Source organism: Aulostomus chinensis, chromosome 6 (genome assembly GCF_037954235.1).
Source record: "Aulostomus chinensis isolate RoL2024-O1b breed Wild chromosome 6, RoL_Achi_v1.0, whole genome shotgun sequence".
Taxonomy (NCBI): Eukaryota; Metazoa; Chordata; class Actinopteri; order Syngnathiformes; family Aulostomidae; genus Aulostomus; species Aulostomus chinensis.
Window position 1 is genome coordinate 23,011,680 of NC_141325.1, and position 22,668 is coordinate 23,034,347.

Consider the following 22,668-nt stretch of genomic DNA (forward strand, 5'->3'; position numbering starts at 1 on the left):
TGATGTAGTCAACCTTTTTTCAATCAAGCTCTCACATGGCGAATCTGTAACTTACTTTCCCCGACAATTGTTGCTGCATCTGATGTCTTCCCAGATATTCCTAAACCTGGTATTTATCTACAAGGGGCATGAAAATTGGCCAGTACTTTCTGTCACAACTCACTCAACTGAAATTTCATAAGACCTTCTTCATTTTTCGCTGGCTGGCTGGCTTTAGAGCGCCAATACGACCTCTTCTTCTTCTACTGTTAGAGCAATGTGTAAAGTTGCCTATACCACCATCTTATGACAAAGATTATGCATTGCTTAACCTTGAAAAACGAGTTGACACCTAAATTACATTTCCTTTGTTTTGTTGCATTCCCAGGATTTGTTTTCAATTTGCCCCACAATGAAATGGACTCACAGCTTATTATTTCATCAAATCATACAGAGTGAGTTTGTGCAGATGAAAAGAGAGAAGACACTATACTTCGTTTTGACACTAGACTTTTACTATGTATTATTTTTCTACTTTCTTAAACCTTTTTTGGTATGTATTCTATATGTAAATGTGTATTCTTTTTGGTAAAACTCCCATTAAAAAAAAAAAAAAGGACTTTTCAACTTAATACCCCTTTCACACTGGCCAAAAAAAACCCAACTAACATCTGCTAAAATCATGCCATTGTCTTCAGTGGGAAAGGGTTGAATCTGCTTTTTCTTTGCTCAAGTCAGACTGGGTGAGTTGGGCTCGAGGCTCCAAGGGTGAGCACAGCTTTAAAAAACACATTTACCAATCGAAGCATCGATAACGAGACTCAAGCAATGTGAAAAACACGTCAACTGCAATTGGAGAGGGCTCATTTATTATTGTGCACATGCATTACATGCATTCAAAACATTATTGTCTAAAAAGGATATATGTGACATCAGCAGTACATGGAGGCCTTTAACTGCTTCAACGTACCAAGAAATTGGGCACATTGATTCTAGCACCCCGCAAGAATAATTTAGCATGAATGGTTAAAAAAAATTTTAAACAATTTAGTTCATTATAACTAAATAAATTGTTTTAGTTTTTTTTAACTAAGTTTGGGATTTATGAGTTTAATCTAAAAACATATTTGTCATTAACTAACTTTTAGGCAATGCAGTTTGTACATCACCAAATTTATTTTCAAGTGATCTTTTAATGAAGAAAAATCCATCCACATTGTAATTTCTACCTTTATTGTACATCCATGGATATATTAAGGCCAACTAAAATAACGGGAAGTATTCCATTGTAATTTGTTGCTCTAAGATATTAATAACTAAATTCATGATTAGTTGATTAATGTCAGGGTTCTCAAACATTTCTACATAGGGGGCCACCTATTCACACCTAAAAGGCCTGGGCTCATAAAATAATCCCAATTTTTCATCTTACCTTTTTGATTCTGATAATCTATTTATAAGTTCATCAGTGACCTCAAGCAGAACCCAAATTGTTTCCTTGAGATGTTGCTTCATTTTTTAATGGTTAATTCCATTGCGTCAAGCTACAGGAGCTTTTCCAGTTGCCCAGTATTAATGGTTAGCTGGCCAAACTGAGCATCTCCAAATGATGATGATAGTGTTATATCGAATAATTGAATTTCTATTCTGATTTTATATTGTTTATAAAGTTTATATTGTTTGAACGCACATTTTCTGTCATATTTTGAGATGGATACTCTAATAAAATATAGTTTCCCTAGCAAACAGTCATCTTTAATTTTCAAAGCACATCACAGCCTATTTGAGAGGAATCAGGGCCAGCCTGTCAACCCCAGCCCAGCAGTTGAGGAACACTGGATTAATATAAAGAATATTTTCTTCATCTTGAATAAATTGTGATGAATACTAATGGCAGGTTTAACCTATGTGATAGTAAACTGAATACTTTCAATTTTTTACTGTTGGCTGATACAAGTCCTCAAGCTGGCCTTCATAAAACTCAATTTATCATGTTCAGAACATAGAATACAGTTTTTTTGCCACCCAAAGTGTGTTTTTTATTCCTATGTCTATGAAATGGTAGAACAGTGATCAATGACCGCTGAGTAGATCCATGAACGAGTCAACAGTTGTGAAGATATTTCTCTGACTGCGCTTTTTCTCAGTCGACTTAACCTCTCTGCTGTAGTGTTAATCACCAAAATAGATAAATTCTAATCCCAGGATAGGCTCACTGTGTGACGCCCCATTGTCTCCGTACAGTATGGCTACCCCTGCAGTCTTTGGCAAGCAGCAAACTTAAACCTCATACCATTTAAATGGTAATCTGTCTCTGGGCTTTTAGAAGTCCTCTATTCACCATTCATTATCTGGGAGAGGCTTTATGCTATGTGCCCCCCCACCCCTCTCCTCCAAAACACCACCCCCGCTCCTCAGTCTCCTCCTAATTACCTTTAGTACATGAACCCTGTAGCCTGCTATGAAACCCCCACCTCTCTCCGGGAGGCTTAACTCTCCGCTTAGTCACATGCCTCTGATGAGTTGCCCCTTTAAATTTTATACACACAAAAGCTTAATCCTGCCAGTTTGAATATTAAAGATTATGCTTCTGTGGCCTCTTTATTGTTGCAACAGTGCACCATTTAATCAGGGATGTGTGACCAGGTCAACAATTGACAACAGTCACAATATCAGGTCCTCCCGATCACGTCTCATGAGGTAAACAGTGTGTGAGTGCTGGACTCTTGAGCTTCTTCATTTGTTCCGTTGAACAGGTTCAAGATTGATTTTCTTTGTCATAATAGAATATTTTTGGAGCATTTGATTTTGTTGGGGGGGTCATATAGTAAATAGGGAACTTTCTATTTCCTTCTTATTGCTTGCTAATTACCAGAATATCCACCTATTTCAAGAGTGAAGAGTCACAGCTGTATGAAACATCTGTCCATCAGTGCTGAGACGATGAGGCAATAATGCAGCTGACGAGTCCGCAAAAAGTAATAAACACAAATTCTAGTAATTCATTAAATCCCCAAAAGCATTTAAAATGAGGTAATGACAAACCTTCGCTGATAAGGTGCCAGCAATTTGATAAAATGGCCTTGAACTCGTGATTCATTTCATTTTAGATGATTGATAGTTGAAACTGATCATAAATATTGATTAAAAATGAGTCCATCCATCCATCCATCGTCATCCTTCGCTTATTCCTTACGAGTAAGGGTCGTGGGGGGGCTGGAGCCTATCCCAGCATCTACAAGCAAGAGGCGGGGTTCACCCTGGACAGGTCACCAGTCCATTGCAGGACCAACATACAGAGACGAACAACCATTCACACTCACATTCATACCTACGGTCAATTTAGAGAAGTCAATCAGCCTCGTCCCCAATTGCATGTCTTTGGACTGTGGGAAGAAGCCGGAGTACCAGAGAGAACCCATGCAGGCACAGGGAGAACATGCAAACTCCACACAGAAAGATACCGCGCCCGAGCCGGGACTCTTACCCAGAACCTTCTTGCTGTGAGGCCACAGTGCTAACCACTGCACCACCGTGCAGCCCTAAAAATGAGTCCATCTAACAATAATTTAATTATCAACACACAGTATGTAGTGATATTGTGTAATGTGTGACCAGAGCTAACCTGTGGTGTGCCGTTGTCGTGTGATGTGACCATGGCTTAACTGATTATTAGAGACATTCTATGGGTTCACTGCTGAAAAAGAATACACTCTGTATGTCCTCCCTTGTTATGCATATTTAAACTGAACAAAGATGCATTTTAACAAACCCCTGGGTAGATTTGCTCTGCACATTGAGCCACACCGGAAACCTGCTTGTCAGCCTCTATTATTGGCTCTCCAACTGCTGAATCCCATAGGAGGGTAAAGGTCCCACCAGTGTGTGAAGCAGTTTGTCGCGTTACTCAAGAGTCTTTAATTAATTAGATGTCTGGGTTAATCTCCAGGCTCAGCAGGCAGCATTAACCTGCTGGACAGCAGCTTCCGACCTGTTATGTCTACTCTTAGCAGTGACGGGTGGCCAAGCTCTTAAGGAAAGCAGATGTATCTACCACACACTTTTTTGTTATTACAGAACATTTCAGTTCTTTACATCAGCATTGGCCCTGCTTGCTCTTCAGGTACCCGCAGGAGACTTTTATCTCCTGCTTCAGCTTGTAAAAGTGGGCTGTGCGTATGCTAGGCAACAGAGGAAACAAGAGCTCTAACGCCACAAGTAGCCTTATAATATTGTAGTTGCTATGCAACATGAAATCCAACAATTTACAATTTAAACTACGTTGTTGCTAACTTACCTCAAATAAATAAAGGGGGGAGTAATGTCGAAATTAAAAAGGAATAAAAGACCTTTGCTAAAGTAACATTTTTGTAGAAACAGTGAGGCCTTATATTGTTTTTTTTCTGCGTTTTGTATCTGTTGGAACTGCACGGAACCCCTTACATTTATCCTGTAACCCCTTGTGGGGAACACTTTGTTACAGTAGAAGAGGAAAACAACTGACTTATTCAGTCTTACTTATTACTGGAAGACACAGTTTGGAGCTGAATTAAAGTAATTGAAAAAACTCCATCAGTTGGGCTCACCAGTAACTGACACCTATGCAGCTCTTTCACCACATTTTTTCAGCATGTGGTCGAGTGGTCATACAGGAACATCCATCATATCGGAGGACATGTTATATCAGGCTAACATCTTTCTGGTACAGATGAATCTGGTCCCAGTAGGGCCTTTTACGCAGATCAGTAGCAGTTCAAATTCCTTCTGTAGCCAGGTTTTGCAGAGTGAGGCTGTTCTAGTAACCATGAAACTCATCCCATCTGTGTGTGTGTGTGTCTGTTTGTGTGTGTGTGTGTGTGAGAGAGAGAGAGAGAGAGAGAGAGAGACCATGGACAGCAAATAATATGTGCTCTGACTTAATTCCCTGCTTCCTCAGTAAGTTTGATTATGTGCATTATGTGGCCTGGAGGTAGATGAGGGATTAACAGAAGATTTTCAACAGCTTTCTCAAATTGCTGTCTTAACAGTTTTGAAGCACTTTCCTGATTAGTAAAGAAGTTTCACAAGAAAGGTCCTCAGCAGGATTTGTCTGTCTTTGATCCTCCCCTAGCACTGTCTCCCATGCGCTCTGATTCACCAACACGTCTGATCAAATCAGTTTCTGAGACGGTTCCATGTTCTCACTCCTCTCCACCATCCTAACGCCTCGTTATTTCATGACCAGCCAGCTTCAAACCGCTTTTACGAACCCTCATCACTATGTCACTTTAAGCATTTTATTGCACGTACATTTTCCAGAACATCGGAGTCCACACTGCTGTCACTGCACGCTTTAAATTACTGTTAGCGAGTACTGAACTGCAAGGGTTATTGTTTGTTTTTATATTGAATCAAAGTGTTTGTACAGTACTGAGCATATAGTTTGATGTAAAAAAGGTGGATTATTTTGGATGATGGATTCAGGTTTTTAAATTCGTGTTCTTGTGTAGTTTTGGAGTTGTTTTGTTGTAGTGGCTGTTGATAGCCATTCGTTGCTTTTAGCTTCCTGCTAAATATACGTGGGTGGCATACTTTTCACACTTGAAATTCGACGAAATGACGTAGAAGGAAAGTATTTGACAGGCAAAACACACTTTTGGGTCGAAGTGCAGCTTTAACCTCTTGTCACAGTTTGCAAAAAAGCCTACCCCGAACTAACGATTGAGATGATTGAGATGATTGAGACAGTGCCGGGATCGCAGGTGACAGATTGGTCGATGGAACAAAATTTTGGAAAGCACATTATGTTTTAGTAGGTCATGAGTTTAGAGAGATGTCTATAGATAGAGGGCCATTCTTGTGCTGTGGCTGTTGTTGGGAGAAGAGAAAGGAGAGTGAGCAAATCACGCATGTTGTTTTTTTCTTGCTGCCTCCTCTCATCAGAGCTCCTAAATAAAACATATCAAAGATGTCTCTTCTCTCTGTGCCGCTGCCTGTTACACCTCCACTTTCACAAAATGAGTGAGAGCTTAAGAACCCATTGGATTAGCCAGCGCCTGGCGAGGGCTTAAGCCCAAACCGCCCCCATGATCTCAATTAAAAACTTGTGCCTTCAGGGAGGTTTTTGCACCCACTATTTGTTGGGTATAGATGATTTTATGCTAAAAATCCCAGTGGAGAGGTGTAATGTTAATAAATTATTGTTCTGTCGTTTTCTTATTTATTTATTTTACCTCTAGATGATCCAACTGACCAGCGTACTTGCCTTATCTGTGGAGATCGTGCCACAGGCCTGCACTATGGCATCATATCCTGTGAGGGCTGCAAGGGCTTCTTCAAGCGCAGCATCTGCAACAAGCGTGTGTACCGCTGCAGCCGGGACAAGAACTGCGAAATGTCCCGCAAGCAGCGCAACCGCTGCCAGTACTGCCGCTTGCTCAAGTGTCTACAAATGGGGATGAATCGTAAAGGTAAAGTTTGGCCACAGTGACATCATCAAATGTGACAGGGGAGACAGAGGTCAGCTTTTACACTTATTACAATTTTATTCATTACTTAGAAGCTTCTAGAAATACCTGAATTATCTAATGATACACAACATGGGCATTAATTAACAATAAAATTGATAGATTTTCATAAGGAAGAACAAGGCTACAATATTAAACTTCATATTAGTCACATTAATTCACTGTATTCATATAAAGTATACCTCAGAGTAATCATATTACCTGTGTAGTGTCTAACACTGAACATATTATTTCAATTCTAATCTACAATACAAGAAAAACCATGCATACCCACCAATCATCAAAACAGGTTGAAAAGAACAACTATCCCAAACACACTCCCTAAAGTGAATCAGTGACGTCCCTGATTGGTGAAGCGCACTGTTACCATGGAAATATTTACTGGACTTGTCATGGTCTCCCATTTTGAGTTTCACAAGTTCTGAGGATCATTTGAGAGAATCCAGGGTGCAGAAAGAAGATTTTTCCCCTCTGAATAGAAATGTTGAATATTTTGATATTATATTTTAATCAGCATCAGTGACAAGTGGCAACAACATTTGTGTTGTTATTTTAAACAACTTTGGCTAAGAAATATAATTTGTAGTGTCTTATGGGTAAGTTGTTCCTTAATTCTGAGAATAATGATGTACACAGTATTGTTCCTCCACATTTCTCTGTCCAGCTATTATCTTTTTTTTAATTATCTGAACCAAATAATTTGTGGTCTTAGCTTAAATGTCAATGGAGGAATTGCATTCTGAGAATGTGTTGTCACTATGATCCTGAGACTTTTACACACATACAACCGTAACCCTACTGAGCGTGTGCAGAGCATCATCAGCTTCTTTCTTATTGAAGACAACGGGTGTGTCCCATTTGCCCCTGGCCTCCCCTACTGCAGCCGTCTTTCAGTTTTATTGCTCTCACAATCCTGACATATTCTGTAACACCTTTTAGTTCTACTTCTAAAATTATCAAATGCACCGTGAAACTGTTGATAAGCAGTCTGGAGACGCAGCTCGTCCCATGTATGGGATGAGCTTCAGGGTGTTTGTTCTTAGTTCTACGCTGCCCCCTTGTGGATGAGGTATAAGTGACAATTCAGTGCTTCTCCAGCCTAATGTATTATTTATTTCCTTAAGGGTTTGATTAAGCTAAGCTTGTCTTGACACACAAAAATGATTTAATTCACTTCTTTTTTTTTTCCTAACGATTTCCTAGAACTGCTCTTCATGCTTGAGAAAGAAAATCCCTGTCTGCCTGCCAACAAAAACAGGAAAAGCTATAGATAGCACTGGAGAGAAAAATCCCCACATGGAAATAAATTGTGTGTTGCCAAGCAATACATTATTTCTTTCAGCCGCTAGGTAGAGCTATGATTCTAAGCACGGATCTTGTTATGGTAATCGAACAAATATTGGATTTCTTTTGTAAAAATGTAGCTCTCTTTTTATCACGCAGCAATCAGAGAAGATGGCATGCCAGGAGGAAGGAACAAAAGCATCGGCCCTGTTCAGGTAAATCACTGACTGTTCAACCAACAATCATGTCTTTGCGACATCCACTGACCTTCTCCCCTTTTCCAGCTGAACAGATTGTTCCAGTTGAAGTCTGCAGTTAGCTTGTTTACACTCAATGCATTCAGAGCGCAACCCATTCACTTAAATATCACTGAGTGGAGGGCTGTAATTCTGATTTTGGTGTAGTGATACTCGTGAAGTATGCAATGATAGTGAGCCCTGACCTTGTTATATCATCAGTATGTTCTTATTGTAATATTCCCAATTCACTGCTGCTTTGTTATCACCTCTGGCGAGAGAATACATGGTGAGGAAAATGAGAGGCATGAGGCTAAGTTCCACTGAGCCACTATTCAATTGAGGGATGTGGTCAATTCATTCCAGCTCAATTCAGTCAGTAAATGAAAAAATATATATAGCAGAAATGCTGGCATCCATTAAAAGACTGCTTCATTTCTTTTCTTTCATCAATTTGGAATGAATTGCTGTTTCACTTTATCTGCTGAAATGAAAGTAGACTGACCCCAGCCAAAGATACAAGGCACAAAATTTTCAGCCATACTAATGCATTGAAAATAGTCCTACACAAACCTGCAAGGATTGTATTATCTACTTGTGTGTCTGTGTATCACCCAATCAAATATACACACACACACACGCTACATGCACCTGTATGCCTTGTTTCTTTCTTTTCTGTTTCTTTTCTAGCTGACTGTTTCATTGTGAAATGGCGTCCTTGCTTCTCACCATGTGAGTGAAAAGAAGCAGTGCTAGTCGATGCTAATCAGTTGAACTGAGACACAGTGTCACACGAGGACATGCTGTATAAAACCCCAGAAACCCTCATTGTGTGTGTGTGTGTGTGTGTGTGTGTGTGTGTGTGTGTGTGTGTGTGTGTGTGTGTGTGTGTTTTAGATCACAGAGGAGGAGATAGAGCGGATCATGTCAGGGCAGGAGTTCAAGGAGGATGCCCCTGAGCACACCTGGGGCAACCATGGCGATAGCGACCACAGCTCTCCCAGCAACGGGGCATCAGAGGGCAATCAGCCGTCACCAGCCTCCACTCTGTCATCCAAGTGAGTTGCATATCTCATCCACTCAGCAGCATATCGCTGTCACTCGCCCCATCATTGAGATAATGTGCTGGCCCTGACAGTCTTACACCTCGTTCCCGTCTCACCCAGATTTTAGTTAAGGTATTCATCATCTGAAGAATGCCTGAATGTGCAGCTCCTCACGCTTGGTGATGACATCAGACACAAAGAACTCTCGGCACTATCTGCTTTTCTTGCAATGGAGACGAGTGCATTGTCTATCTGTACTCAACAAGGACAAATAATGTCTAGTAACTGGCGCAGTGGTATTTATTTTGGTCTCATTTTGTATCAGCACAAGGCTTATCTCCTCAGCCACTCAGCCTGCTACCTTTTCAGAGGAATACTTGTTTTATCAAATCAAATTAAATCCGAGACAAAATGAACAAAAACAAATGCAGGGTAGGCTATGGTGTGCAGGCAGACAATTATTTGTAAAACATATTTCTGCAAAAGAATGAAGCTTCACTTTTCTTCTCTGTAAAGGGTAAAGGTTATGACGCTTGCGGAAATAGTCATGAACTTGTTTAGCCTTGCTAACATAGAATCATTTGTCCGGCCCAGTGATGGCCCACACAAGCCTACAGGTGTCGGAGATCGGTGAGAAATATGTGCCCGTTTTTCCTTCCATGCCTTTTATTTCTTTCTATTGAGCACCATCGGCCATCCTTATTTTTTACTCTTTGTTTTATCACATCATACACCTCCAATGGTTCCATTCACTATTCTAGCTTTACATACACACTTAAATGTAGATTCAAAAACACGGGTGACATAGATGGACACATCTGACTAACAGATTTTTGCCGCCTGGGGAGCCAAATGACCTCCAGGAGGTAATGTTCTCAGTGTTGTCTGTCTGCCTGTTTGCACAATTAAGCAAAAGCTACGAGGCAAATTTTCCACAATAGTGCAACCTAATTGCAACAGGTAATTGCATGTTTTTGTTCCTCGACAATGTGCTTCTGCTAGTGGTTTGAATAAGTTCATCTCAAAATTTGGTCCAAATCAATTTAAAAATGGGTGGTAATGGGTAGTTGTGAGGACTCTGAATTTTTGTTGAACTGCGTTACCATGGCAAAGGATCCAAAATTTATATTTCAACCATATTGTCAGATCTTTTCCAAACTTCATTAAGAGTCCTGCCCTGAAGACACTGACACGCCAAGTGTAAGCCAAAGGGAAATATTACCTGATGTTTGATTTATATCTAAATTACAGTGTGTTGTCCTCACTGACACACAAGTAAGCGTGTTAAGGTTGCCTTGACAGAGGCCTTTCTGAGTGCTTTCTGCTTTATTTCTGAAATTGGGTTGAGTTGAACTGGTCAAAGACCGTGGGCTGGAGGCCAGGGGAATTCTGGCTTACAGCCTTGAAACGCATGTCATCTATTTTCTGAGTTCAGCATAGCTTCATTTGTTCTAAATACATAAATATGATATTAAACCTGACATTCATCCATAAGGTGAGCAAATGTATTTGTCAAAATGACAGCCTGTATGTTATACATTTTCCTCTGCATGGATTGAGTATGTGTAACCCTTGACATCTTTATGCTTCTAGTCGCTCTGTTGAAATGAACGGCTACACGGCAGCCCTCAGGGATCAGTACCTCAACACCTCCATGTCAACACACTACCAGCTCCTGCCTCACCTGTTTAGCTATGCTGCCCAGTCGGGCCTGCTGGCCCCCCAGCCACGGAACCTCTACCCACAGTCTCATCCACTAGTGCTGCAGCTGGTGGCTGCTGAAGACCTGACTCCCCTGGCAACCCCTATGCTCATAGAAGATGGGTGAGTTCATATTCTACATACAGATAGACGTTACAGTTTGTACTTAAGATTGAACACGAACAGTTACATGCTAGCACAGACTTGCTTTGTTTTCTTTGGGGTTGATCCATTTAAAATAAGAAAACATTTCAATTTTTTCGCATTCGTTTGAATTTTTGTTCTGCTTTTGGTGTAGCCTCTAAGGGCTTGTCATATTTTGTGTCCAAATCATCTCTTTGGCAGAGTTGTACAGTTTCTTTCTAGTTTTTTTGTTTTGCTTGTTTACTCAATTTACAGATGCTTGAAAATACTCAGTTATGTGTTCATTTAACACTCAGCTAAATGCTGGCACATAATTTGAGATGATGACAGTAAAGGAGCCTTTAAATTCAGCCTTTCTCCTGGTATTTACAATGATTCAGTCCACTGAAGAAGAATGAAGAATGTTCAGAGATTTAAGCAGCTGGGACACTGGGCTTCATCTAAAAAAGTATCTCTGAACAGGATGACAGGTCAAGAACGCATGCAAAAGACTGAAGCCATTAGTGCCAAACACCATCATGACAGAGGACAAATCTTTCATGCAAATTCAGAGCTTTTTAATTTTTATTTTTTTTTAAATGCATCACTGGTAAAAAAAATTGTAGTTGATACTTGAATTCAACCTTGACAAAATCTGTATCTTTATATCAGTGTGATTATGACTGAGTACGGCATTTTAATATTTTCACTGATAAAAATGCATAAAAACATACAAGTACAGATGTGGCCTAAGTTCATTTCAGAGAAGTTAAGTGATATTTCAATCTGGACATCAAGCTAATAACTTCATGATTAATTTAAATTCCTGGAAACTTGACAAGCTCAAGTTGTTTCAAGTTTGATCCAGTTAAAGTGTGGTTACCTCAATTTTAATTATGTACTTGCATCATATGATCGAGGTGATGATATATATATATATATATATATATATATCATCACCTCGATCATATAAGATCGATCATATAATATATATATCATATAAGATAAGATAGATAGATATAGATATATATATAGATAGATATATAGATAGATATATAATATATATATATATACATATACATATCTATATATCTATCTATATATATATATCTATATCTATCTATCTATATCTATCTATCTATATCTATCTATATCTATCTATATCTATCTATCTATCTATCTATCTATCTATCTCTCTCTCTCTCTCTCTCTCTCTCTCTCTCTCTCTCTCTCTCTCTCTCTCTCTCTCTCTCTCTCTCTCTCTCTCTCTCTATATATATATATATATGAAAAGGTGTCAGAAAGTAAAAGTACTTGTGCAAAATGTCCAAGTTTAGAATATTTTTGTGAGTGTAATAAAAAATAATTGTAGTCAGTGAAATATAATTTTTTTAAATTGTTTTAAAACTGGTTTTGTCTATGTATAACTATTCCTATATGACACATGGACCTATTTTATGTGAAGACACTAAAATAATAGGCACTGGTTAAATGTGAACGGAGAGTATCTCTCACTCTGCTCTGTTGACTGTATGTGTGTCCCAGGTACAAAGTGACACAAGTGGAGCTCTTTGCCCTGCTGTGTCGCCTGGCCGATGAGCTCCTTTTCCGCCAGATCTCCTGGATCAAGAAGCTGCCGTTCTTCTGTGAGCTTTCCATAGAGGACTACACCTGCCTGCTCAGCTCCACCTGGCAGGAGCTCATCCTGCTCTCCTGCCTCACCATTTACAGCGCCCAGATCTTTGGAGACCTGGCTGATGTCACTGCCAAGTACACGCCATCTGACGATGAGTTGCAGGGGTGAGTAGACTACCAGTATGTAGTATTGTGTAGTGCATAATTTTTACTGCAACTCATTTTCCTTGTTATGGATTGATTTTATAACCAAAACTTCAGAAATGAGAGTAGAAAAATAATAGAAAAACAATGCTGAAACAATTACTTGTCCCACCGTCCTCAGAGTCCTGCAAGTATTTTTGTTTGCCAATTCAGCAGTTAGCATTGCCATCAGTTCCCTCTGAAATAAAACAATGGGACTTTTTTACACTATTTTGGATTATATCCAAGTTATGCTCAATGGCAAACGAAAGTGCATTAGACTTGTTCCGGGTAATTTGTTTTTTTAAGCATAAATGCGATTGTTTGAAATGCAAATCTCACATTATTCTACAACACCAAGCCTCTGTGTTTTGTGTGATGATGTTTTGTGAAAGTGAAATGTGAAATTCATGGGGAAGTATTTATTGACATTTTATGCCATCGAACAGAATGTTTAAAAGATCAAGTTTGTTTGACGCGTTCACCTTGTGTCAGGCATTTAATTGAAAACACTGTCAAAAACCCATTGACTTAGGATTGAGACAATGGAAAATGTTCAACAATGCTAACTTTATTTCCATGTTGTAGGACTCATCCTGCTCCACTTTTATTTACAGCAGTAGGAACCTGCACAATACCTAATGGCAGAGAAGGTTAGCCCCTAGCTAGCGGCTAGAGTCAGCTCTTTCCCGCAAGATTTGTGTTTTATAAGGTGATGATGCAGGATATTAGTCTATGGTTTTCAGGTGTGAAATATAACCACAACATTGATGTGATACATTTATGAAGTTTAGGTTTATTTATCCAGGGACCATGTACAAGAACATTAATGTCATTGAAAAAATGAGAGAAGATGTATTTTTACAGATTATAGAGAAATAGCTCACTTCCATCTAAAGTCCCTGGACAAGGTAATATGAATATGTCACATATTAAAGCAAATATTGTTAAAAAAAAATAGTCCTCATGTTGAATGTTGGATTCATCCTCCTTGAATATTGCTAACTAATATTTCACTGCGAATGAAGGCAGATATCAGGACTTAAACTTGCCTAGTCTTTACAGCGATTCTCTGCAAAGGCCATGTGTTCCACTCTTTTAATTCAGTATCTCCAAAAAAGGTTTATTATGTTCTCTGTTACAGTCGGGAATGTATTGTTGGATGGAGGCCAGTGAAGTGCACCATGAAAAAGAGGTCTCCTCAAAACAGAGCTGTGGCTAGCACTGGCTGTCTGGCATGTGATGCTCATGTTCCCACTTGTGGGTGGTAAAGGGAGTGTGTGTGTGTGTGTGTGTGTGTGTGTGTGTGTGTGTGTGTGTGTGTGTGTGTGCGCGCGCGCGTGTATAAATCAGACTGGTATTATCTGACCTCATGACATACATCTTCCTAATATATGGCTCCAATCTGCTGCTGCAGTCAGTTTACTTACAGTTCAGGGGTTTTATTAGTGGATATCTGATATATGGTGGCAACTCTTGTTGTTGTGATGTTCCGCTCTGAAATAAATTTGAATTCTGAGAGGCTTCATTAGTAGAATTTGACTTTTTGCATCTTTTAAAGTCATTCAAAAATACAGTGTTATCAACAAAACTTTGTACTTTAGTTTGAATTTGTGGGCAGCAAACCTGGAAGATCGATTCCATACTCAGAGAATAGAGCTTTAAAAAGGATGGCTGTGTCTTTTTCTTTAGCTTCAGCGAGGATGGCATGGAGGTGATGGAGAGATTGATATATTTGTTCCGTAAGTTCCACCAGCTGAAGATCAGTAATGAGGAATATGCCTGTATGAAAGCCATCAACTTCCTCAATCAAGGTAACAGGACAAGCATTATTTTCACAGAATTCACGTTTTTGTTTTTTTTATTATCTATACTGTATTTCCCACATGTCCTACCATTCCTGCCTGCAGATATTAGAGGACTATCCAACATCTCCCAGCTTGAGCAGCTGAACAAGCGCTACTGGTATGTGTGTCAGGATTACACAGAGTATAAGTACCCACACCAGCCCAAACGCTTCCCTGAGATCATGATGTGTCTGCCGGAGATCCGCTGCATAGCAGGTAAGGCTTGCATGACAAATGCAATGATCGGTACATGAGAGATTAGTAGTTTGCAAATGTTCATTTAATAACAGTGGACTCCATGAGTTTATCTGCTGTGCTTTTGTCACTTTATGTTTACTTGGAGAGAGAAGACGGAACATTTTTTTTTTTTTTTTAATAAACAAAGTTAGAATCAATGAAGCACAGTATGGCTTCACTATCAATCTTATTTTAATCAAAATCGCAAATGCCCAAGAAAATGAAACCATTTTGATCAAAATATCTTAAGTGATTCAGAAAGATGTGTGTGGATCACTGTGTAGGTAGCACAGGTTGATGAGACACAGACATGTCAGATGTATGTCTGGATACACCCTTTATTAACAACAGAGAAAAGTGAAAAGTTTCCATTCATCCAGGCCTTTTTCTTGGTCAAAAAAACAATAAAGGTAAGTTTAGGTAAAGAAAAACAACTTTCCACCAGAAGTATGGGAATAAAGCTAAACTAATCCTGAGCGCCGCATGTTGTGTTTGTTTGTAGGGAAACTGGTAAATGTCCCTCTGGAACAGCTCCCCCTCTTGTTCAAAGCAGTCTTGCACTCCTGCAAATCCAGCCTGACCAGCTACAGGACCGGCCCGTCGCCCTGCGTGACCGCCTCCACCGGAAACTAGAACCCTCCCTGACCTACCCCCCCCACCCCCCCACCCCTTTCCCCCACCCCTGAGGCGAGGGACTGGTCTCTCCTCTTGTGAATGTGACAAGCAGCTAGTTTGTTTTTTTTGTAACTTTTTTCTTTATATATTTATTACACGACAGAGCTGAATGTATGCTGATTTACACTGTGCACATGCTTCTGTACAAAACAAATGCTCGTAGATGCATTGGTCTTTGGAGTTTACAAGTGTGTATCCAGTTTGCTCAATGTGTCAGTGTTGCCATTGTTAGAGCTAGACTTTAAAAGAGTTTATTTTATTCAGACGGAGGCAGATAGACACATGTGATGAGTGTTTCAAGACTACCTCAGGAAGATGTTGTTCAGGTACCTTTTCATGGTGTTCAATGAAGAGTTGCCCAGTCTAAACCCAAATCCCTGTGGATGCTTTGACACCTCAATCAGAGGCTGAATGTGCAAAAGAGCTGCGTAAATCAAAGATAGAAATAAGTGTTTTGTTACACTGAAAATGCAAAATTTAGCTACTTTATCTGCATGGACTCTCAGACATCCTGCTTGTTGGAGGCGGTCTTGTCAATTTAACATTCCATGAGTTAGGGTGACAGTTTTTTGGATCTGTGGGATCTTCATTGAAAAAGGAGCATACGGGTATTTTTTACAATCATAGACTGGGGATGTAAGGCTTTTTTGCAAGGGAAGGGGAGGATAGTTAGGTTTGTTTTTAGTTTTATTGGTTTCTTTTTTGACCAAAGTGTTATGCAATGCTTTTTTCCAACACCCATTGATGGGTAAGGAGCTGATAGCTCAACAAAAAAAAGATTTCTTATCAATGAAGGAACAGGATAAGAAACTAATCAATCTGTGTCAGGGGGGAGACCCTCTGCTGGACAGATGAGCTTACTGCCGGATTTCATTCTAAATGCTGCTAAACCTGCGCACATTCTTGTGCACATCAATGTGCACAGAGCAGGCATGACTCACAATCTTTTCCTTTCTGCTTTTTGTCAGGTGGCTCATTTTTAGGGGCTCCAACTGCCTTTAGTGCCAGGAACTTGGTGCATTGTAGCATGTTCTCGTAAGCGCACTTAAATATGAGATCCCAAATATCAGCAATGTTGTTAAAGTGATTATCTGTTTTGACAGCTAGTGGTCTTCAGTGGTCCTGCCCTACTAGAACCGACAACCACTGAAAGTATGAACAAGAGTCCATGAATGGAAGCTACCGCTTTGCTACATTTGCTGTTGTATAGCATTATATCCTTTAGCTCATCCAGGTCATGTTAATTATTATGTTTCATTGTAGAACAGTAAAATTTACCACAACAGCTTGCAAGATGACATAAATGAGTTACTTTCCCTATTGTACTCTTCTTAGGTCTTGTCGGGTCCAATCAAAATTTTGCACACACCCAAGACCAGAGGCAGTTTCAGTTCCAGCTGACCCAAGGATTCCTAAAAAAAGTGTGTTCAGTGGGGTCAGATTGAGCACAAGACCTCTACAGACCAACATAGATGTCTAGTTTGAAGGCCTGGTCTCAAGTTCAATTCCACTGCTGTCACAAAAGTTAGCAGATAATCACTTTAAGCTGTATAAAGGTGGATTCAGTGTGATTTATTCGAGCCATGTCTCAGTGAATCAAGTTGTAGAGAAATTAGGTGACTTACTTCCGGCTTGCTTGCCCTCTGTGACAGATATGCACATTGTTTTAAAAAGCCATAGAAAATGGTCTTTATGTTTGAAGTATGAGATGATCATTTCAAACTGCTTGAAGTGTCCTCAAGTTTTTAACCGTTTCACGATGTGCAAACCATATGAAATGCAGATGAAATGCAGTCCTTGCAGACGACTCTCTTTTTTGCACACACCGGTGAGGTTCTGTGACCTTGACCTCGACCTCGGCCACTGCCCACCCAGTGTGTTCCTCTCTCTCAGGTCCCTGCCGACCTGTATCTAAACAGGGTAAAGTGAGTGTTATGTATTGCTTTCAGGAGTTACACAGTGACCATACTGATGTACTTGTTGTATTAGTAGACGTAGGTTAAGGGACATAGTAGGTCCTCTATAGAAAAGTGTTTTCTCTTCCACTTTATTTCCTTCCCCCTTCATTCAGTGAAAGTTGCTGTCGTTTGAAGGTTCAACACACAGAGCAGATTTTGGATACTTGTGATTAACAAGGGCAGATGGGAATATTGGTCCCGTGCTGATGCTGCAGCTTCTCACTGCTTTTTTCAACCACTTTGCTGTGTGCAGCCTTAACAACAACATTAGTCCAATGCAGTGTTCCTCCTTCAAAGGTTTCAGATAGCCTCTTTTCATCTTTTGATTTTTATACATTTTCATGTACCTTTGTAGTTATGTGTTGGGTTTTTTTTTCGCGTATTCATTGTCTTTTTTGAGTTAAGACAACCCTTTATTTTTGAAACTTTGAATTCTTTGTTTTTTTTGGACATGATTTAAAAAAAAAAACTCTCATTCCCGTGTGCACAGTGGTTTATGAAATATATTTCTTGGGTAATATCACATTTTATATGGACAATTCTGACATCTTGGGGCCTTGTACGTATTATTTGAATCATGTATTTTAAAGCTGTTGTTGGTTCTAAACTTCGGGGGAAATTTCAGGTTTATCTTTCTCCACAAGTACAATGTGTATCAGTTAAATGGCAGGCTTCGGAGGAACAGCTTCGGCACTAGGTGAAATGGTTGTTTTGCATAAATTACAAAAGGACATACAGTATTTTCTTATTTTCCTTCATATGGAGTTATATTTGTAGGGATTTTTTTTGCGATCAAAGAGGATTGATTTGTAATCAGAAGATTGATTTGACAACAAAACTATCAACGCTGCTCTCGACTTCCTCTCAAATATTTTTTTTTTCCTTTGGAAACTTTTCTAATTATAAGGACAGAAAAAGTAACCACATGCGTTGCGTCAGTGGTATGTTGCCTAATAGATAGAGTTGATTTTGCAATTTCTTTTCTTTTTTAACTTTGGCAACTGTCTCACAAAACAAATGCAAATCAAAAACTAAGCTAATGTTGAGATATGGGACTCAGAGATGGCTCCCTTAATACCAAAATAATGGAGGTGAAATTTACTCCTGATAATAATTAAACATTTGTATTGGAACCACTGGAATACCTGATTAGAATTCCAAACTACCAGTTTGGACTACCTTTCACAACTTTTGTGATTTGTGTGAAGCAACTCTTAAAACCATATCATCTCAGGGCTATTTACTTAAATGAAACATAAATGTGAGGAAAAATCCCCTAAAATATTCAAAAATACCACATTTGATTTCAGATTTAAACTGTAGTCCTGTTCCAGACACAGAGGCCTATCACCTGACCCCAAACAATCTGTGCAATGTAGGATGCATCTGAAGTAGAAACATGCAGGGTGGCCAACAACAAAGTCACAAACAACTCCTCATTTCAAAGTAACTCCAGGAATGCATTGAACATCACAGACTGCTGAGATCTGACCATGGACAAGGATCTGAAGGGGGATTTTTCCTTTAATGTAACAGCAAAGAATAATCTACTAATAATGCTAATCAACCAAAACATGGATAAATACAATAACCTCACCACCGCTACCTTATTTCCACTTCCTGTCATATTTTGATACATATGCGCTGAGGAAAGTGTTCTTTTTTTCTTTGTCTATAATTTTTTAACACGAAAGGAAATGTCATTTGCAATTTCTGTACTGAAACTACCTCTTAATGTCATCATTTTGCTTACTTTCAAATAGGTGATTTTTTTTTTTTTTGTCTTATTTATTGGTTTCATTGCACCAATGTTCTGTTATTTTGTGTCTCTTATTCACTCAGTCACCTCTCGGATTTATACCAAACGTTAACGTTAAATCTGTTGTATCTTTTTTCTCTCTCTTTTTTTTTTTAATGCTTAAACATGTTGCCTCATATTCCTCTCTACCTCAGACTCGCCTGCTGTCTGTCGCTGTCAGCAGCATTTATTTTCTGTGACCTCCAGCTGTAACATACCAAACATCCTTAATGTCTCTTTCTAGGGAAACTTTTCCTTTCCCCAATTTTTTTTTTAACTGTTAAATTAGTGTAATCTTTTATTTCACTTTTTCCCAGTTATCGTGAATACAACACCAAAGATGAAAGAATGACGATGCCGGTGAGCTGATAAAGAATTCACATGATGCGTTCTTATTGCAGTTCACTTTATTGTACTGTGTTGACCTTTTGTGAATATGTCGCGTTATCTTGTGAATGGCTGTTAGCTGTGTAGATTATATTCTCCACATCATGATATGCCAGTGTTTTCTTTATTTTTCATTGTGCTTCATGATTGCTGTTCATTGGGTAGGCGATTCAAGGTAACACAGTGCGTTATGGGACTGCTATCATATCTGACTGTCAATGCTGCTTGTGATCGATTATCAATCGGAGAATGTAACTGTGGTCAGACTGACATCTCCTCCTGTTTACATGCTTTCGCTCACTCATGTGACCCTGGCACTATGGCACGCGACCACAGACAGACTACTGGAGCGTTATCACTGGGTTTGGACTCAAGGAGCTTTGAATGCAAGCAGCTTGCAAGTAAGCAGCTTGTTTGCTTGCTGATAGTGATATTGACTGTTATTACTAATGATAAGCAGTTTTGTTTTGAAATACAATTTATTTACTGACATCAGGAGACATACAGTTAAACCACTCTGAAATGAAAGTGCATATTAGATATTGCTTAAATTGGTGAATATAGATTTCCAATAAATCTAGCACTTTCTGTAGAGGTGTGCATATTTTTCAGTTTTCCAAACTACTGAATGACTATAGCAAACATTCCTGCTGCTTTCAAATAGTAATAAAATAGCTATAGCTATATAAAAACCCACTCGTATTGCCAGCCACTAAATCTGAGTGATGTGACAATGAGACCTTACCAACAGGAATCGCTGCAGAAAAGCAAAAATATTCCCTTTAGGCAAACCAACTACCGCTCATACAGTATGTGTCCAAGCCCAGTTATGAAACACTATCAGAAGCCTGTTGCAGAGGAGCACAAGGTGAAGAGAGTTTTGGGGAAGAAAATAGAAAAAAACATGACATATCTCAGGGAATGAAATAGATTTACATAATGTCATCACTTGTGAACAGACAATTGAAACGGCTTCATGTTTTTCTCTTCAGAAACATCTTGTCTGCTCTTGTTACTTTAACTACCTGTGAAGAATGTGATCCATTACGTGTTAAAAGCATGTTTAGAATGTGTTAGGACTTAAAACCAAATAAATGTGAATGTTATGCAAGTGTATTCAGGGTTGTCCTTGATTCCTCAGTACTTTTTATCAAATGTACTGGCAAAGCGAGGGTGATCATAAAAACCGGATCAGGTGATGTTTTGTTCTGGCTGTCATTCAGAGTTATTAGAGGATATCTGATCAGATTGCATGTTGAGCTAAAAGATAACAAAGGTTGGACCAAGGAAAGGTGCCAGGATTTTAACACATTTGGTCCTTACTTCTTGCTTTGCATACTGGAGTATGTCTGTCTTCCAGAATCATAAAATTTCAAACTGTGGATATTTTCTCGGGAAAGTAATGGCAACATACTGAAATACATTATTAAGGGAAAAAAAATTAAAAACACAGATGGGATTTTTGATTTGTATACTCTTATCGCATTCAGCCCAAGGGCCTTGCTAAGTTGACCACTGATGTAGTCAATTCCTGTATTGAAATCCTGAACTACTGCCACCAGAAACAATTTTGTCCAACTTATAAAGGTAAGAGATTGGTGCAGTGGTAGTGTCTCTCCAACTAAGGAACAGATTTTGTGATACATTGCTAATTCACCATTTAATGTTAACATGTAAATACTAACAAGCTTGCACAGCACACTTGCTAGCCTTCATTCTTGTTTTAGGGTCCTTGTGGTCAGAAAGGTCTACATGCACACTGTCCAGGTCTAGATACTGATATGGAAACAAAATTCTGCTGTTCTTGCTGAAAACAATGACAGACCACAGGGCTCATTTTGGAAGTGTATATTGTAAAGGTTTTGTGTGAATGCATATGTGGTGTGCAATATACACCTTTCATAACATCCCTTCAGTATTCACGGTAGTGTTGGCTATATTAAACGGTTGGGACCAAAAGTTCAAGGGGAAACTGAGTGTGAAAGGAATAGAGAGCGAGGGTACAAAGCCTCAGGGGTTGCTTTAGGGTCAAGAAAAAGGCAGCAAAATACTTAAGTATTTCGACATATGCTGAATATCCCCTTCAGTCGGAACTCCATGCAATAGATTGTTTCAGTACCTTGAGTCAGAGCATGTGTGATGACCACTGTCACTTGACTGATGATGTACAAAGCCTCAGACGTCACTGGTGCTTCACACTTTTTTTTTTCTGTTGAACATCTTTACTCCCCATTGATCTGTATATGCCTCAGAGTCACTTAACAAGGCTGGACTTTGAAGAGAGGAGAGCATTTGATAGACATGACAAGCACTACAGGAGTACAACCACATACTGCCCCTCTCCACTTTCCCCCAGATCACAATCATTCCTCAAAAGACTGGTAAATCTAACTTCCATTTACATCAACCATCTCAGAAAAAGTGTCCATAGTGGATATAGAACCTATAGGTCACAACCAAAGGGAAAGAAAAGTAAATAAATGCAATGGAAGCAAATTCCATCCATCGTCATCTTCCGCTTATTCCTACACATTAAGGGTCGCGGGGGGGCTGGAGCCTATCCCAGCGTCAACGGGCGAGCGGCAGGGTTCACCCTGGACAGGTCGCCAGTCCATCGCAGGGCCAACATACAGAGATGAACAACCATTCACACTCACATTCATACCTACGGTCAGTTTAGAGTATCAGTCAGCCTAGTCCCCAATTGCATGTCTTTGGACTGTGAGAAGAAGCCGGAGTACCCGGAGAGAACCCACACAGACACGGGGAGAACATGCAAACTCCACACAGAAAGATCCCGCGCCCGAGCCAGGACTCGAACCCGTAACCTTCTTGCTGTGAGGCCACAGTGCTAACCACTGCACCACTGTGCAGCCCTTGGAAGCAAATTAAACAACCTTATTTTTTATTTTAATACAATACATTGCAGTAGTGGTAATGTGTACATTCATTATCATATAAATAAAGAAGAAGAACATTAGTGGATTGAAATGAACACTTATGTACTTTTCTTGAAACATGGAGTTGTTGAGCTGGTGCCTCAGTTCACTTGAATAGCAGCCATGACCTCAAG

The 22,668-nt window shown here is 39.4% G+C and overlaps 1 protein-coding gene across 3 annotated transcripts in view; it reads left to right on the forward strand.

Moving 5' to 3' along the window:
• The window catches only part of nr6a1a (nuclear receptor subfamily 6, group A, member 1a), a 91,961-nt gene extending 71,281 nt beyond the window's left edge, over positions 1-20,680 (forward strand). For all 3 annotated transcript variants that reach the window (XM_086207075.1, XM_086207076.1, XM_086207077.1), the window contains 8 exons: positions 6,198-6,428; positions 7,929-7,984; positions 8,903-9,063; positions 10,645-10,875; positions 12,421-12,675; positions 14,386-14,507; positions 14,604-14,756; positions 15,280-20,680. In XM_086207075.1, the coding sequence (XP_086063201.1) occupies positions 6,198-6,428; positions 7,929-7,984; positions 8,903-9,063; positions 10,645-10,875; positions 12,421-12,675; positions 14,386-14,507; positions 14,604-14,756; positions 15,280-15,410 (1,340 nt within the window). In that variant the 3' untranslated portion in view covers positions 15,411-20,680. The remainder of the gene's footprint in view (positions 1-6,197; positions 6,429-7,928; positions 7,985-8,902; positions 9,064-10,644; positions 10,876-12,420; positions 12,676-14,385; positions 14,508-14,603; positions 14,757-15,279) is intronic.
• The last annotated feature ends 1,988 nt before the right edge of the window (positions 20,681-22,668 follow it).